This window comes from Salvelinus fontinalis, chromosome 17 (genome assembly GCF_029448725.1).
Source record: "Salvelinus fontinalis isolate EN_2023a chromosome 17, ASM2944872v1, whole genome shotgun sequence".
Lineage (NCBI taxonomy): Eukaryota > Metazoa > Chordata > Actinopteri > Salmoniformes > Salmonidae > Salvelinus > Salvelinus fontinalis.
This window is the reverse complement of record NC_074681.1, coordinates 19,887,405-19,905,014: the sequence shown is the minus strand read 5'-3', so window position 1 is coordinate 19,905,014 and position 17,610 is coordinate 19,887,405. Positions and strand designations below refer to the sequence as shown.

General features: G+C 45.7%; 2 protein-coding genes across 2 annotated transcripts; both read left to right on the top strand.

Moving 5' to 3' along the window:
* Positions 1-2,139: 2,139 nt before the first annotated feature.
* On the top strand, positions 2,140-10,496 carry gorasp2 (golgi reassembly stacking protein 2). Its single transcript, XM_055866558.1, has 10 exons — positions 2,140-2,341; positions 3,138-3,218; positions 3,380-3,583; positions 3,904-3,990; positions 4,101-4,231; positions 4,317-4,452; positions 6,904-7,027; positions 8,991-9,077; positions 9,191-9,286; positions 9,457-10,496. The coding sequence occupies exons 1-10, from the start codon at positions 2,279-2,281 to the stop codon at positions 9,738-9,740; spliced, it is 1,293 nt and encodes a 430-aa protein (XP_055722533.1). The 5' UTR covers positions 2,140-2,278; the 3' UTR covers positions 9,741-10,496.
* A 98-nt stretch (positions 10,497-10,594) lies between these two features.
* Positions 10,595-16,715, top strand: LOC129813925 (uncharacterized). The gene is made up of 8 exons (XM_055866559.1): positions 10,595-11,405; positions 11,579-11,927; positions 12,019-12,247; positions 12,396-12,469; positions 12,584-12,744; positions 12,889-13,040; positions 15,658-15,749; positions 15,917-16,715. Exons 2-8 carry the CDS (start codon positions 11,625-11,627, stop codon positions 16,139-16,141), a joined length of 1,236 nt encoding a protein of 411 aa, XP_055722534.1. The 5' UTR covers positions 10,595-11,405; positions 11,579-11,624; the 3' UTR covers positions 16,142-16,715.
* The last annotated feature ends 895 nt before the right edge of the window (positions 16,716-17,610 follow it).

Genomic DNA, 17,610 nt, shown 5'->3' with positions numbered 1-17,610 from the left:
GAGAGGTTGAAAATGTCAGTGAAGACACTTGCCAGTTGGTAAGTGTGTGCTCACAGTACACATTCTAGTAATCCATCTGGCCCTGCAGCCTTGTGAATGTTGACCTGTTTAAAGGTCTTAATCACATCGGCTGCGGAGAGCGTGATCACACAGACTTCCGGAACAGCTGGTGCTCTCATGCATGTTGCAGTGTTATTTGCCTCGAAGCGAGCATAGAAGTAATTTAGCTCATGGTAGGCTCGTGTCCCTGGGCAGCTCTCGGCTGTGCTTCCCTTTGTAGTCTGTAATGGTTTGCAAGCCCTGCCACATCCGACGAGCATCAGAGCCGGTGTAGTACGTTTTTATCTTAGTCCTGTATTGACGCTTTGCCTGTTTGATGGTTCGTCGGAGGGCATGGCGGGATTTCTTATAAGCTTTCGGGTCCCGCTCCTTTCGGGTCCCGCTCCTCCAGCTCTAGAATTTAGCTCAGTGAGGATGCTGCCTGTAATCCATGGCTTCTGGTTGGGGTATGTCCGTATGATCACTGTGGGGTTGGAGTCATCGATGCACTTATTGATGAAGCCAATGACTGATGTGGTGTACTCCTCAATGCAGTCGGAGGAATCCTGGAAGATATTCCAGTATGCTAGCAAAACAGTTCTGTAGCTCAGCATCTGCTTCCCCTGACCACTTTTTTTTATTGATCAAGTCACTGGTGCTTCCTGCTTTAATTTTTTCTTGTAAGCAGGAATCAGGAGGATAGAGCTATGGTCATATTTGCCAAATGGAGGGCGAGGGAAAGCTTTGTAAGCATCTCTGTGTGTGGAGTAAAGGTGGTCCAGAGTTCTATTTCCTTTGGTTGCACATTTAACATGCTGATAGAAATTTGGTAAAACGGATTTAAGTTTCCCCGCATTAAAGCTCGCGGCTACTTGGAGAGCGTTTTTTTGTTTTCTTATGGCGGAACACAGCTCATTCAATGCTGTCTTAGGGCCAGCCTCTGACTGTGGTGGTAGGTAAAGAGCTACAAAGAATACAGATGAAAACTCTCTCGGTAGGTAGTGTGGTCTACAGCTTATCATGAGATATTCTACCTCAGGAGAGCAATATCTCGAGACTTCCTTAGATATTGTGCACCAGCTGTTGTTTACAAAAATACAAAGACCGCTGCCCCTTGTCTTATCAGACGCTGCTGTTCTATCCTGCCAGTACATCGTATAAGCAGCCAGCTGTATGTTGATATTGTCGTCGTTCAGCCACGACTCCTTGAAACATCAGATGTTACAGTTTTTAATGTCCCGTTGGTAGTTTAATCTTCCTCGTAACTCGTCGATTTTATTCTCCAAAGATTGTACGTTTGCTAGCAGAATTGAGGGAAGTGGGGGTTTATTCGATCGCTGACGAATTCTCAGAAGGCAGCCCGACCTTCGGCCCCTCTTTCTCCACCTCCTCTTCATGCAGATCACAGAGATCGGGGCCTGTTCCCGAGGAAGCTGTATATCCTTCGCGTCAGGCTCGTCAGAGTCGTGAACGGAAAAAAAGGATTCTGCTAGTCCATGGTGAGTAATCGCTGTCCTGATGTCTAGAAGTTATTTTCTGTCATAAGAGACGGTAGTGGCAACAATATGTACAAAATAAGTAAGAAAATAAGTTACGAACAACGCAAATAAACGAACAAAAAACACAATAGGCTGGGGGCACGTAAAACGTCTGCCTTCTTCTCCGGCGCCATCTTTGGGGGAAACATTTGATTATTTGTTCATCAGTCTTATGGATTGGGGGTAGAAACTGCTAAGAAGCCTTTCGGTTCTAGACTTGGCACTCCGGTAGCGCTTGCCGAATATTACCAGTGTTACTTTATCAATCTGTTACCCACTTTTTTGGGGGGTGAAAAACAGCTGCTAGGTTTTACAGTCAATTGCGATATAATGGTACAATATGCCAATACTAATACTACTGTCTTGAGTATAATGCATATCACAATTCAAAAGCAGCACCTGAAGCCCTAGACTTGAGCATGTCACCAGCCTACACTTGGCCATAGACACTGGTCTTTGGTCAGTTTTGCAATTTTCCCACTAATTAATAATGACAGGATTTAGGTGGATAAACTGATTCCAGATCTGCAGCTATGGGAAATCTCCCATCAGCCCTGTTTCCTGGTGGACTGCCACGTAACAACACAAGTGCTCAGCTGGCAGGACGCCGTAGTAGAGTTGAAGCTAGCCAGTTATCAATATTACCTGAGCAGAAAAATATCAAGCATTAAATCCTAACTACGATATAAACCAGCCGTGTCATGGGGGGGTCGCAGAGTGTCGAGATACCGGGAGGAGGATCCGAAGGCTACCATGTTCTTCGGGTATGTGTTTATTTATTTTTTTGACGTCTGCAAAATAATGTTAGTATCCGTAAGAATGGTCCCACAGCAGAATCTAATTGTGGCCTCACCGTCAGATAGAGGCCGGGGATCACATTCCGGCCTAGATGCAGCTAATGCTAATAGACATTGTTAACGCTATTTTCCCCAGCATTTGCTACAGTTGCATTGTGGAATTGTCCAAGTTAAATATTTGCATATCATTTTACCTGCAGCTTTGAAAGGTATATGCGTGTTATTGGTTGCATTGTATTGTTTGGTCAACAAGGTTAGCTGTCAAAACAACCAGACATCTAGATAGCGTGAATGGTGTTTAAATGAGCTAGCCAGCTCAATGCTAGCTAGCTGTCATAATGTCAACTTTTGTAGGTGCTGCCGCGTTGCTGACAGAATCCTCAACATCACAGAGTCATGTCTTTAATCTACACATTTGTCAGACCACCTGAATGTCTCATTGCTCCCTAAATGTATAGACCTCCATCTTCAATATGTTGATGTGACAAGGATCCGTTTGATCTTGAGACAGACAGGTAGCCAACCTTCTGGTATTACAGGTGTAGCTTGTAATACCTATTTCATTCTAAGGCTACTGCTAAAAGTTCAAAGATGATGTGCAACGCCCTAACATTTGCCAAGAAGACTGGACCTTGGCTGGATCTTATGTCACAGGCAGTGGTGTGAATACCCTGTAACTTCCATGGTCCTTGTTCAAGCCTCGCTCCAGGTGTTTCCCTTCAATCACAAAATACAGTTGTTACAAGTCATGTCTTCTCCTCAGGTTCAGGAGAATTCTCCAGGACACCGTGCAGGACTGGAGCCTTTCTTTGACTTCATTGTCTCCATCAACAACGAAAGACTGGTAAGCAAAGACATGCTGTTGAATCGGTATGTTCAACACACACTTACTACATGCACATACACAAACCCCCACTGACAATGAGGATGCTGTCTTGTACTGTATAGCTCTGATTGTCCATTCTACTTATTCTAATTCTATAATTTACCCTGTGTGTGTTTCAGAACAAGGACAATGACACTCTGAAGGATCTGTTGAAGGCCAGTGTGGAGAAGCCAGTTAGAATGCTGGTTTACTCCTCTAAGACCCTGGAGCTCAGGGAGTCCACCGTCACCCCAAGCAACCTCTGGGGTGGCCAGGGCCTGCTGGGTGTCTCCATACGCTTCTGCAGCTTCGAGGGAGCCAATGAGAACATCTGGCATGTGCTGGTGAGTAGCCAGTAGCCAATGGGTGTGCCCAATTTAGCTCGCCGGGCAGGTTTAACTCTTGATATAAGGTAGGATTTCCGAGTGGCACAGCGGTCTAAGGCACTGCATCTCAGTGCTAGAGGCATCACTACAGACCCTGGTTTGATTCCAGGCTGTATCACAACCGTCCGTGATTGGGAGTCCCATATGGTGGAGCACAATTGGCCCAGCGTCGTTAGGGTTTGGCCGGGGTAGGCCGTCATTGTAAATAGGAATTTGTTCTTAACTGACTTGCTTTGTTATATAAAGTACAATTAACCAAGGGTCTCTCTCTTTCTCAGGAGGTGGAGCCTAACTCTCCGGCAGCCCTGGCTGGCTTGCGGCCCCACACTGATTACATCATAGGAGCCGACACCGTTATGAATGAGGTGTGCACACACTGACACTACTATTCCATGCATTCTACACTAGGAGTTAAGACTAGCCAATCAGCATTTGGGTACATGTCATTGAAGTTGAGCTCTATCTCCCTCCTCAGTCAGAGGACCTGTTTTCTCTGATTGAGACCCATGAGGGGAAGGGGTTGAAGCTATATGTCTATAACACAGACACAGACAACTGCAGAGAGGTGGTCATCACCCCCAACAGTTCCTGGGGAGGGGAGGGCAGGTAACCAACATACAATACACACACTACACACTTCAGTCTGACAAGTGACATCGCACTAATGCTATCTCCTGTTCCCCTGTTCCAGTCTGGGATGTGGGATTGGATACGGTTACCTGCACAGAATTCCCACCCGGCCATTTGAAGAAGGGAAGAAGATTAGTTTTCCGGGTCACATTCCCAGTGGTGAGCCCATCAGCGCGCTCAAGGACGGATTCACTGAGGTTAGTATCGACCCAGAATCAGAACAGCTATAACTGCCTGGACGGTCAGTGGACACTGTCACTTTATGCTCTTTTGTAATCCTTCTACTATGACATACACTGAGTGTACAAAATATTAAGAACTCTTTCCATGACAGACTGCCAAGGTGAATCCAGGTGTAAGCTATGATCCCTTATTGATGTCACTTGTTAAATCCACTTCAATCAGTGTAGATGAAGGGGGGAGATCAGTTAAAGAAGGATTGTGTATGTGTGCCATTCAGAGGGTGAATGGGCAAGACAAAAGATGTAAGTGCCTTTGAAAGGGGTATGGTAGAGAGTGCCAGGCACACCAGTTTGTGTCAAGAACTGCAACGCTGCTGGATTTTTCACACAAACTTGACACAACTGTGGGAAGCATTGGAGTCAACATGGGCCAGCATCCCTGTGGAACGCTTTTGACACCTTGTAGAGTCCATGCCCTGATGAATTGAGGCTGTTCTGAGGGCAAAAAGACCCCCCCCCCCGGTCAGGGCTAGGTTATGAGCTATGAAAGGCTCATTATGCATGTACAGTACCAGTCAAAAGTTTAGACACACCTACTCATTCAAGGGTTTTCCTTTATTTTTTACTATTTTCTACATTTTATAGAATAATAGTGAAGACATCAAACTATGAAATAACACATATGGAATCATGTAGTAACCAAAAAAGTGTTAAACAAATCAAAATATATTTTATGAGATTCTTTAAAGTAGCCACCCTTTGCCTTGATGACAGCTTTGCACACTCTTGACATTCTCTCAACCAGCTTCATGAGGTAGTCACCTGGAATGCATTTCAATTAACAGGTGTGCCTTGTTAGGTTAATTTGTGGAATTTCTTTCCTTAATGCGTTTGAGCCTTAAGTTGTGTTGTGACAAGGTAGGGGTGGTATACAGAAGATAGCCCTATTTGGTATAAGACCAAGTCCATATTAGGGCAAGAACAGCTCAAATAAGCAAAGAGAAACGACAGTCTATCATTACTTTAAGACATGAAGGTCAGTCAATCCGGAACATTAAGAACTTTGAACGTTTCTTCAAGTACAGACACCAAAACCATCAAACACTATGATGAAACTGGCTCTCGTGAAGACCGCCACAGGAAAGGAAGACCCAGAGTTACCTCTGCTGCAGAGGATAAATTCATTAGAGTTACCAACCTCAGAAATTGCAGCCCAAATAAATGCTTCAGAGTTCAAGTAACAGACACATCTCAACATCAACTGTTTAGAGGAGACTTTCAATCAGGCCTTTGGTCGAATTGCTACAAAGAAACCACTACTAAAGGACACCAATAAGAAGAGACTTGCTTGGGCCAAGAAACACGAGCAATGTACATTAGACCAGTGGAAATCGGTCCTTTTGGTCTGATGAGTCCAAATTTGAGACTTTTGGTTCTGACCGCCGTGTCTTTGTGAAATGCAGAGTAGGTGAACGGAAGATCTCTGCATGTGTAGTTCCCACTATGAAGCATGGTGGTGTGGGGGTGCTTTGCTGGTGACACTGTCAGTGGTTTATTGAGAATTCAAGGCACACTTAACCAGCATGGCTACCACAGCATTCTGCAGCGATACATCATCCCATCTGGTTTGCGCTAAGTGGGACAAGAATTAGTTTTTCAACAGGACAATGACCCAACACACCTCCAGGCTGTGTAAGGGCTATTTGACCAAGGAGAGTGATGCAGTGCTGCATCAGATGACCTGGCCTCCACAATCACCTGCCCTCTACCTAATTGAGATGGTTTGGGATGAGTTGATCGCATAGTGAAGGAAAAGCAGCCAACAAGTACTCATTATATGTGGGAACTCGTTCAAGACTGTTGGAAAAGCATTCCAGACGAAGCGGCTTGAGTGCCAAGAGCGTGCAAAGCTGTCATCAAGACTAAAAAAAAGTTTTATTTAACTAGGCAAGTCAGTTAAAAACAAATTCTTGTTTACAATGACGGCCAAACCTGGACGATGCTGGACCAATTGTGCGCAGCCCTATGGAACTCCCAATCACGGCCGGATGTGATACATCCTGGTTTCGAACCAGGGACTGTAGTGACGCCTCGCACTAAGATGCAGTGCCTTAGACCGCTGCACCACTGGGCGCCTAAAGGGTGGCTACTTTGAAGAAACTTGTAAAATATATTTTGATTTCTTTAACACTTTTGGTTACATGATTCCATATGTGTTATTTCATAGTTTTGATGTCTTCACTATTATTCTACAGTGTAGAAAATAAAGAAAAAACCATGAATGAGTAGGTGTCCAAACTTTTGACTGATACTGTATGCATGACTGTCCCTCCCAGTGCATTAAAATTATGAATTACTAGTTTTAAATGCACTTGACCTTCCCTGTTCATCATCCACCCCTCACATATTTCTCTATTCCTCTCCATCTTTCTCTCTGCTTTTGCCTTATTTCTCCCTCCCACTCAGGTTCAGCTCTCTGCTGTAACCCCACCCCCTGCTGTGCCCTCTGTCCCCACGGGGTTAGAAGATTCGCTGTCCAGCCTGTCAATCAACTCAGCTCCACCCACCATTCCAAATGAGCTTCAGACAGGTACTTAATCTCTCTTGCTCTCTCTCTCAACATAATATGGTATCAAAGTGTTAGGAAATGTCTGGAATGGAATGTTGCACCAGGGTTAGACCAATCATTTTTAATATGGGTCCAGATGGCCTCCCCACCCCCTTCAAACTCCCAGTGGAAATGAATATTTGCAGTGGAAATGCTACAGATGGTCTAAGAGGGGTGGGGAAACTCAGACCCCTTGACTTTGTACGCGTTTTGTTACGTTACAGCCTTATTCTAAAATTGCTTCGTTTCCCCCCCCCTCATCAATCTACACGCAATACCCCATAATGAAAAGCAAAATGTTTAAATATATTTTTTAATGTTTGCAAATTTATTACAAATAATAAACGGAAATATCACATGCACATAAGTATTCAGAACCTTTACTTTACTTTGTTGAAGCACCTTTGGCAGCGATTACAGTCTTGAGTCTTCTTGGGTATGACGCTACAAAATTGGCACACCTGTATTTGGGGAGTTTCTCCCATTCTCCTCTGCAGATCCTCTCAAGCGCTGTCAGGTTGGATGGGGAGCGTTGCTGCACAGCTATTTTCAGGTCTCTCCAGAGATGTTAGATCGGGTTCAAGTCCGGGCTCTGGCTGGGCCACTCAAGGACATTCAGAGACTTGTCCCGAAGCCACTCCTGCGTCATCTTGACTGTGTGCTTAGGGTCGTTGTCCTGTTGGAAGGTGAACCTTCGCCCCAGTCTGAGGTCCTGAGCAACCTGGAGCAGGTTTTCATCAAGGATCTCTCTGTACTTTGCTCCGTATATCTTTCCCTCGATCCTGAATACTCCCAATCCCTGCCGTTGAAAAACATCCTCACTGCATGAAGCTGCCGCCACCATGCTTCACAGTAGCGGAGGTGCCAGGTTTCCTCCAGACATGACGCTTGGCATTCAGGCCAAAGATTTTAATATTGGTTTCATCAGACCAGAGAATCTTGTTTGTCATGGTCTGAGAGTCCTTTAGTTGCCTTTTGGCAAACTCCAAGCGGGCTGTCATGTGCCTTTTACTGAGGAGTGGCTTCCATCTGGCTACTCTACCATAAAGGCCTGATTGGAGGATTGCTGCAGAGATGGTTGTCCTTCTGGAAGGTTCTCCCATCTCCACAGAGGACCTCTGGAGCTCTATCAGAGTGACCATCGGGTTCTTGGTGATCTCCCTGACCAAGGCCCTTCTCCCCCGATTGCTCAGTTTGGCAGTGCGGCCAGCTTTAGGAAGAGTCTTGGTGGTTCCAAGCTTCTTCCATTTAAGAATGATGGAGGCCTCTGTGTTTTTGGGGACCTTCAATGCTGCAGAAATGTTTTGTGCCTCGAACACAATCCTGTCTCAGAGCTCTACAGACAATTCCTTCGACTTCATGGCTTGGTTTTTGCTCTGACATGCACTGTCAACTGTGGGACCTTATAGAGACAGGTGTGTGCCTTTCCTAATCAATTGAATTTACCACAGGTGAACTCAAGTCAAGTTGTAGAAGCATCTCAAGGATGATCAATGGAAACAGGATGTACCTGAACTCAATTTCGAGTGTCATAGCAAAGGGTCTGAATACTTATGTAAATAATGTATTTCTGTTTTTTTATTATTAATACATTTGCAATAATATATCAACTTGTTTTTGCTTTGTCATTATGGGCTATTATGTGTAGATAAGGGAAAATAATATGGCTGTAATGTAACAAAGTGGAAAAGGACAAGGGGTCTGAATACTTTCTGAATGCGCTGTAGGTCCTTTATCATTTATTAAGTTCTATTTAGTTTTAAATGTTAGTGGGGCCTGGAGTATTTAAAATATATATTTTCTACCCAAAATAATGACTTATTTCTGACATTTTCTACTCAAACTTCCTGCTGGCGCCTGCGGGATGTAGTTTGCCAACCCCTGGTCCTCTCTCTACTATACAACTGTGTCCTAACTGCTCATATTCTCACTCTTTCTTTTCCAGGTCTCCCCACCGTTCCCCTGCTGCCCACATCCCTTAGCCCCCTAAACCCAGCCTCCACGACCTTCAACCCCGCCACCACGCTACCAGGTCAGTACACGCCTCTTCAGAATTATATTTCAAGATCGAATTGAAACGATCTAATCTTGCACACAATACCTTTTCTACACTGATTAAGTATGTTTATTTGTGTGCTAATGTAGGTCTGGTGCCTCTCCCGGGCGGCCTGCCCCCATTCCCAAACCTCCCCAACCTCAACCTCACCGCACTACCAGACCTCAGCGCTGTATCGCTAGCAGGTATTAGCGGGCTACTGCCACCTGGAACAGCAGGTTTATACAGCTAATGCTAACAGTGGGCTTCCACCCCCAGGCATTAACGTATTATGTACCAGTGTGATTATTTCTGTGTTCAACTACAGATCTCTCTCTTCTCTCTCACCTGACCCTTCCTCCCCCCTCCATTTCAGGATTCCCTCCACTCGCACCCTTCCCTCCTCTGAACCTGCCCAGTCTAGCCCCCCTCCCCCCCCTGCCTGTCATGCTGTCCCAGCTCCCCCTCCTGCCCCAAGGGGTAACATCCCTTCCCCCTGTCGACGTCTCCTCCTTCACCCCCCTCACCCTTTCCACAGTCACCCCCGCCCCAGAGCAGCAGACCCTTCCTGGTGCCACAGTTCCCGCTTCAGCCACCACAGAACCAGCCGTCGCCTCGGAGACCATGGAATCAAAGGCTGCCACGAAGACGTTGTCGTAACACAGGAAAAGTCTCATACCCAGAATCGAACCTGCCGGTTTCTCTCTGTCTCGTTCTCTTTCTCACTCACTCTCTCTCATATTTATTTAGCCAGGAGGGACAGAATAATTTGCCACGGTGAGGCTGGTGCAGTCAGTTGGAAACAGAGCAGAGGAATAAAGGAGTGGCTGAGTGGCAACAAGCAGGGTAGCCCTGCCTGCCTGCCTGTCTGACCCACACTGCCTTAGTTTCATTCAAAATTAAAATGCTCTTCAGTACCCTTTAGTAAACACAGACATATATTAGCTAGATATTCCTTTATATATACTTTTTTTGTTAAATTGCTTTGATTGTTTCTGTTAAAGAATGAAATCTGCATTATTTTGCACCACATGTTTTGAAAAATATTAGGCATGTTTGTCCCTGTGTACTCTTCTCTCCATGCACCTTTCGTTTATAACAGAACTCTATAGCCTACCCTTAAACGTTGTGTGAGGGTGGTAGTCACTAGATGGCCATGCCAGAGGGGACCGAAATGGGCAGGGATATCGTCAGAACTATGAACATGAACTATTTGTGGCTGGGCTAGGGTTTGTGGTAAATATCGTATTGGGGGTTAGACAGCGTTCCTGTGCCGTCCTCTGGCATGGTGGGTTGAAGAGAGAGGAACTGAAGGCGAAGTGAGGCTTTTCAACTACACGAGGGCGCTGTGTTACAACTTTATGAAAACACCCTGTAAACATACTCGAGCAATAAAGCCAATGGAATTTTAAAATACTTTTTTTATTTACGTGTTTCTCTATTTCAAAATATGCACTTTCGTTGCTTTCAAAAATGTATAGGTTGTCTATAGATTAGACTACTTGTTTTAAGCTTTTACCTTGCATATTTCATTATCCTGCTTAAAATGACCAGACAGAGCAAGCGTATTACAATAATTATAGGCTAAAACCCTCACCAAGAAAGCATGAAGCTATCTGTACTATTGCGAGCCAACCGAGCGCACCTGTGCGTTCCATTGGGTGTTACGCACCCCAAGTGGAGTTACGTCGGCTAGGGTTGGTGAAAAAAACGCAACACATGGCTTACAGTAGAGTAGTACAATAACAAATCAATAGACATTTGTAATTGAGAGAACTGGGATATGAGTGGTCGCGAGCGCAGTAGAAACCGAACCTGGTCGTTGGATTCGGACCTTGACTCGCGTGCGTCCCAGACAGGTATGGAAACATTGATTTGGAGCTCACTCAGTCGTGGTGGGACTCGCACGGGTACCTAGGCTACAGCTTTGGAAGTTATGCTTTTCTTTGAATACGAAAGCTTTGATTAAAGTTAACGTCACTAAACCATGTCAAACTGGTAAAGTAGCCTACATTCGCTATAGCTAGTCATTATTTTTTAATAGGAACACCTGTGATGGGGACAATTTGTGTGTTGTGCTACACGTTTGCTGTGCTGAAATAACTGCCACAAAACCACTGAATAAAGGTAATAAAGTGATAGACAAATAGTTTTCTACTACTGTATTATTTTTGCCTTCCTATACCAAGTGGGCAGTTCGGCAGGGGCTCTTGAGGAGGACAAGGAGGTCGCCTCGCAAGCTGTCCTGTTCTTCATCAATGGTTCGAGGAGAGGTGCAGTGCACCTGTGCTCGAGTATAGCCGAGATACTGCGCGAGAATCAACGGTGAGAACCATAGGCCTGTTGTATCAAACAAATTCCCACTGTCACATGCCTGATTCACACCAGTTTTCAGCTGCCTCCTCTATGAGAAAGTTAACCATTTACTGTTTCGGTTGAGTTTGTCTGACCTTTGCTTAACTCTGCTGTGTGTGTGTGCGCCTCCTCTCATATCTTAGTCTGCACAGGACCGTAGAGGTCCAGAGGGTCCGAATAGAGGAGCTGATGTGCTCTCTGTCCACTGCTCCGGCTGCTCCCGTGGGTCCATCAGATTCCAACAGATCCCAGACCAACTCCACCTCTCCCTTCTCCTGCCTCCCCTCCATCTCTCTCGCCGCCTCCTCCCCCTACCTCCCCTCTCCCCCAGCCAGTGTCTCCCCCAGTGTGTCCTCCTTATACAGCTCTGGGAGGGGCAGCCTGTGCTCTAACACCACACCCCCCTGCCTCCCCCCTCTGTCCTTTAGCACCACACCCCCCTGCCTCCCTCCTCTGGTCCCCCTTCACAACCTCACCCCTCAGAGGAGACAGGTATGTATGACACACATTATCTCTCTCACAAGTCAACACTCACGTAAACATATACACACAAACAACCCCAACCTCTCTCTCTGTGTGTCAGACAGCAGTTCTGCCCTGTGTGAAAGAGTATGAGAAGGAGGATCCAGGAGAAGATGAGAGGAGAGGAAAGGAAGGCAGGAGAGGAGATGAGAGGGGGAAGACGAGAGGGGGAGAAAGGAGACAAGAAGACAACAACAGTCTTATTCTACCCTCTGTAGAAGCTCTGGGATCACAACCCCTACCCATCATGCCTCACTCCTCCCATAGTGGCAGCATTCCCAGCGAAAGAGGTGTCAATCGTTTTACATAATGAAGCAGTGCTTCGAATTGGAATGTCTGTTTTATTCATGGAAATTATGACCAAGGAGAATGTGAAGCTTCAGTCTGTCTTTGCTGTGTGCTCACCATGTCAGGACATTGTGTGTGTTTGTGTTTCAGTCAGGAGGAGGGAGAAGGGTAACCTGTCGTCTGAGCAGGGTGGACAGACATCGGACCGAAAACACACGCTGAAGGTTGGACCTCATTATCATACTTCACAATGGACACATGAGGATGTCACAGCCTTTATGATGAGCTGTTTTTGTGGTGGTTTGTTTGTGGTCATTGATATTGTTGTTTGTGAGCAGAAGAGAGAGAAAGTCCTAAGGAGAAGTGCCTCATGTGGACCTCTGAGGGGAGAGATGGACGAGACAAAAGAGGAGAGGTGGTGTCTGGCCCCAGACTGTCCTGACTCCTCGTCCACAGTCCAAGCAGCAGGAGGGCTGGACCCCAGGGCATTAACCACCAGGTACACTTCTATTCTTGCTTTAGTTTCTCTTCTGTTTATTACCGTATTATACTGTATTAATGACTAATTTCACAATAATTGTGATTTAAAGAACTTAACTGTGTGTGGTGCGTATGTCCATTCGTGCATGCATGTGCATATCAGGAAGAAGCACCGTCTGTGTGTGAATGACCGTGTAGTGCTGGAGAGAAGGAGGCGAGGAGAGGAGAGGAGAAGAGGAGCTGTGAGGTTTATCGGACCACTGGAAAACACTGAGTCTACAGACATCTATATCGGAGTGGAATTGGACACATCCAGTGAGTTTGTGTTTATGGTGTGTGTGAATGTCTGGCATTCTCATCACCATGACAACTGTGACAGTAACACCAAATATACTGGTAAATAAGGCCTGGATTCAATCAGATAGAGCATTAACCAGCATTGGTCGACATCCGCATAGCAGATGTTTTGGCGGTGTTGGAGGTGTAACTGTGGTATGAGCTGACATATAGGTGAGCGGCTGCTCTTGTCTGTCACAAACCACTCCCTTATTATCCTTACTGCGTCAGTTCAAAAACAGTGCTAGAAAGTTTAGGCTCTATCGATGTTAGAAATAATTATTCTCAAATATCAAACCATTGATGTTAGGCTAATGCATGTTTTCATGCACCCTAGACCCACCCAATTTGCATACCGACCCAACAGATCCACGGATGATGTAATCTCTATTGCACTCAACACTGCCCTTTCCCACCTGGACAAAAGGACACCTATGTGAGAATGCTATTCATTGACTACAACTCAGCGTTTAACACTATCAAAGCTCATCACTAAGCTAAGGACCCTGGGACTAAACACCTCCCTCTACAACTGGATCCTGGACTTCCTGACGGGTCGTCCCCAGGTGGTGAGGGTAGATAACAACACATCCGCCACGCTGATCCTCAACACGTGGGCCCCTCAGGGGTGCGTGCTCAGTCCCCTCCTGCACTCCCTGTCCACTCATGACTGCATGGCCAGGCACGACCCCAACACTCAACACCCGACCTCATCAAGTTTCCCGATGACGCAACAGTGGTAGGTCTGATCACCGACAACGAGACAGCCTATAGGGAGGAGGTCAGAGACCTGGCCGTGTGGTGCCAGGACAACAACCTCTCCCTCAACGTGATCAAGACAAAGGACATGACTGTGGACTAGAGGAAAAGGAGGACCGAGCACGCCCCCATTCTCATCAATGGGGCTGTAGTGGAGCAGGTTGAGAGCTTCAAGATCCTTGGCGTCCACATCACCAACAAACTAACATGGTCCAAACACACCAAGACAGTCATAAAGAGGGCACGACAAAACCTATTCCCACTCAGGAGACTGAAAAGATATGGAATGGGTCCACAGATCCTCAAAAGGTTCTACAGCTGCACAATCGAGAGCATCCTGACTGGTTGCATCACTGCCTGGTATAGCAACTGCTCGGCCTCTGACCGCAGAGTGTAGTGCGTACGGCCCAGTACATCACTGGGGCCAACCTTCTTGCCATCCAAGATCTCTATACCAGGCGGTATCAGAGGAATGTCCTAAAAATTGTCAGACTCCAGCCACCCTAGTCATAGACTGTTCTCTCTGCTACCGCACGGCAAGCGGTACCGGAGCACCAAGTCTAGGTCCAAGAGGCCTCTCAACAGCTTCTACCCCCAAGCCATAAGACTCCTGAACGTCTAATCAAAGGGCTACTACCCAGACTATTTGCATTGCCCCCCCCCCCCCCCCCCCCCCCTTCTTACACTGCTGCTACTCTTTGTTTATTATCTATGTAGTCACTAACTCTACCTATATATTACCTCGACTAACCTGTGCCCCCGCACATTGACTCTGTACCGGTACCCCCTGTATATAGCCTCACTATTGTTTTACTGCTGCTGTTTAATTATTTGATACTTTTTTTTCTACTTAACACTTATTTTTCTTAAAGCTGCATTGTTGGTTAAGGGCTTGTAAGTAAGCATTTCACTATAAGGTCTACGTATTCGGCGCATGTAACAAATAAATTAATTAAATAAGTAATAACAGTGGAGTAATAATGGTCTGGGGGCTGTTTTTCATGGTTCGGACTAGGCCCCTTAGTTGCAGTGAAGTGAAATCTTAACGCTACCGCATGCAATAACATTCTAGATGATTCTGTGGCAACAGTTCGGGAAAGCCCTTTCCTTCCTTTCAGCATGACAATGCCCACGTGCACAAAACGAGGTTTGTTGATCGGTGTGGGAGAACTTAACTGGCCTGCACAGAGCCCTGACCTCAACCCCATCGAACAGCTTTGGGATTAATTGGAACGCCGACTGCAAGCCAGGCCTAATCGCCCAACCTCACTAATGCTCTTGTGACTGAATGGAAGCAAGTCCCTTAGCAATGTTCCAACATCTAGTGAAAAACCTTCCCAGAAGAGTGGAGGCGGTTATGGCAACACAGGTGGGACCAACTCCATATTAATGCCCATTATTTTGGAATGAGATGTTCGATGAGCAGGTGTCCACATGCTTTTGGTCATGTAGTGTATCAAAGTGAGAGCGACTAACAAATTCAATGGGGGTCCTTTGGAGTTCAGGGCCTCTGGGCACATGCCCTGCGTGCCTGGTCGGTATTCGGCTATGATTACAAGTTTAGATAGCTGGCTAATTTACCAATCTACAAATTGTTAGCTGACATGGCAAGTGAGTGACTTTGTGACTGACATAAGAGAAAGATTGCTGATGCACAAACACATATTGAACTTGCACCTTGTGTATTCTACTATTTTAACTCTCAACAGTATGTTGAGACCTCGACTGAGCTTCTAATTTTTTAAATAATACTTATACATTTCTTACTTTGGGGGGCCACTTATGTTGCTTATTCCTGGAGCCAGCCCTGGTAACACCTGTTCCTATTCAACTTTAGGTGGAGAAAATGAAGGCAGTCTCCATGGTAACAGGTACTTCAGGTGTCAGCCCAACCATGGAACATTCACCACCATCACGGGGATCAGAAAGGTGAGCGTTCACCACACACACACAGTATGTAGAAAGGCTTGTAGTTGATTAATTAATCAATGACTAAACTACTAGCAGGCCTACATTAATAGTAAAAGTGATAGTAATAATGTAACTGTCACTACAGTAATAGTGATATTATGCAATATCATTTCTCCCCACCACAGCTCTCTCGATCATCCCGCTCCAAACCTCCAGAGGAGGGTGACTCTAGTGACTCTGGGCCGGGGAGCTCTGCAGTGGCAATGGGGAGGAGCAGCCAGAGCGTTGGGAGTAGGAGCAGGAAAGGGTTCAGAAGGACCTGGAACCAGATGGACATTAGAGCTCAGGTCCATTCAGAGCCAGGAGGACTTAGAGACAAGACTACAGTGGAGAACCCTGGACTGGACTGACATTGCGCCATCACATACCCCTGGACTGGCCTGACACTCCTCTCCTAATCACTCAATCCACAGCCTTACATTTTCCCCTTTCTCTCCTGATGAGTGTATACTCACTAGACAACATGCTGAAGAAGCCTTCTTCAATCTTCCAGCATGTAACTATAGAGAAAGGACTTGTTTTAGTATAGGCAGCGCCATTGAGGACTTCAACTGGGTGGGACCTTCTATGGGTTAAGGAAGGATCAGATTATTCCATCCAGGTCATCAGGAGGGATCAGCCAATGAATTATACTAGTGAGGAAACATTCCATAACTCCAGGTGGCAGTAAATCTCCCTCCTTGGCTTTTTATCTGTTCAAACAACACACTCTAGGTGGCAGTATGCACCCTTTTTGCCATCTCGTAGATGAAAGTTGATTAGTTCAAAATGGAGATGCTCACAGACGCCATAATGGAACAGATAGAATGATGCGATGTTATTCAAGTCTATGGTTGTAACTGACCTCCCAGCCTTTTGACAAATGGCATCTGTCTGCCATGCTTTCATCAGGTGTAACTGACCACTACTGCATCTGACCGATCCAAGTCTTGGATCAGGAAAAACCTTTATAGATAAACGTGTGTTGTCTGTGGGAGACATTATGCGCACAAACCAAAGGCGGCGACCTTGGTAGGGCAATCTTTATTGCATATGAATGACAGGACCTGACATTGCCTCCCATTCATTCTCGTATCTGTATGTATCAGACAGTGGTGAAACCTGTTTACATGGTTGCCACCTGCTGTGGCTCCTGCTTTATAGTCTGCCATGATGTTCACACTAAGCCCAATCTGAAACACAAGTGTCGTCTGTTTAACGCTCCAGTCTTCCAATATAAACACTTTACATTCGGCACACTACCAATATGCTGTAAACTCCTTATGACACCTGTTATGTCAGTGTTACGCAGGCCTTATGACAGACTTCAAGTAAAGTGTTAGTGAACAGAAGAGAGCCTTCATCAAACTGCGCTTTTCCTTCATATATGTCATGAACAGTTTTATACAACTTTATATATATATATATATATATGACACATGGTTTCCAGACTACTAATAAACATTGCTGTGGTAAAACATTTTGACGTTATTGGAACTCCTGGCATACAGAAGCATTATTCTTCTCACCACAGTGGAGTGTACACTTCAAAGGGCCCCTAAAGAGTAGGCTATACACTTCAGGGCCCAAGAGTGTTCCTGTTCGCACGGGTCTGCACTATCTGTACCTGAGTTATCTCATACAGATAGATCTTAACTAAAAGCCACATCTATATAGCAGCAAAATAAAAATGCCTTTCGGAGCACAAATGAACAAGGATACATGAGAAACTTGCATGTGCTCAACGTTTCACCTGTTATTTCCCATCTAGAATAGAAAATGTGAAGGTAGAATAGACAATAAAACAGAGGAAGGGAAGGGTACAATTTCAAAGAAAAGT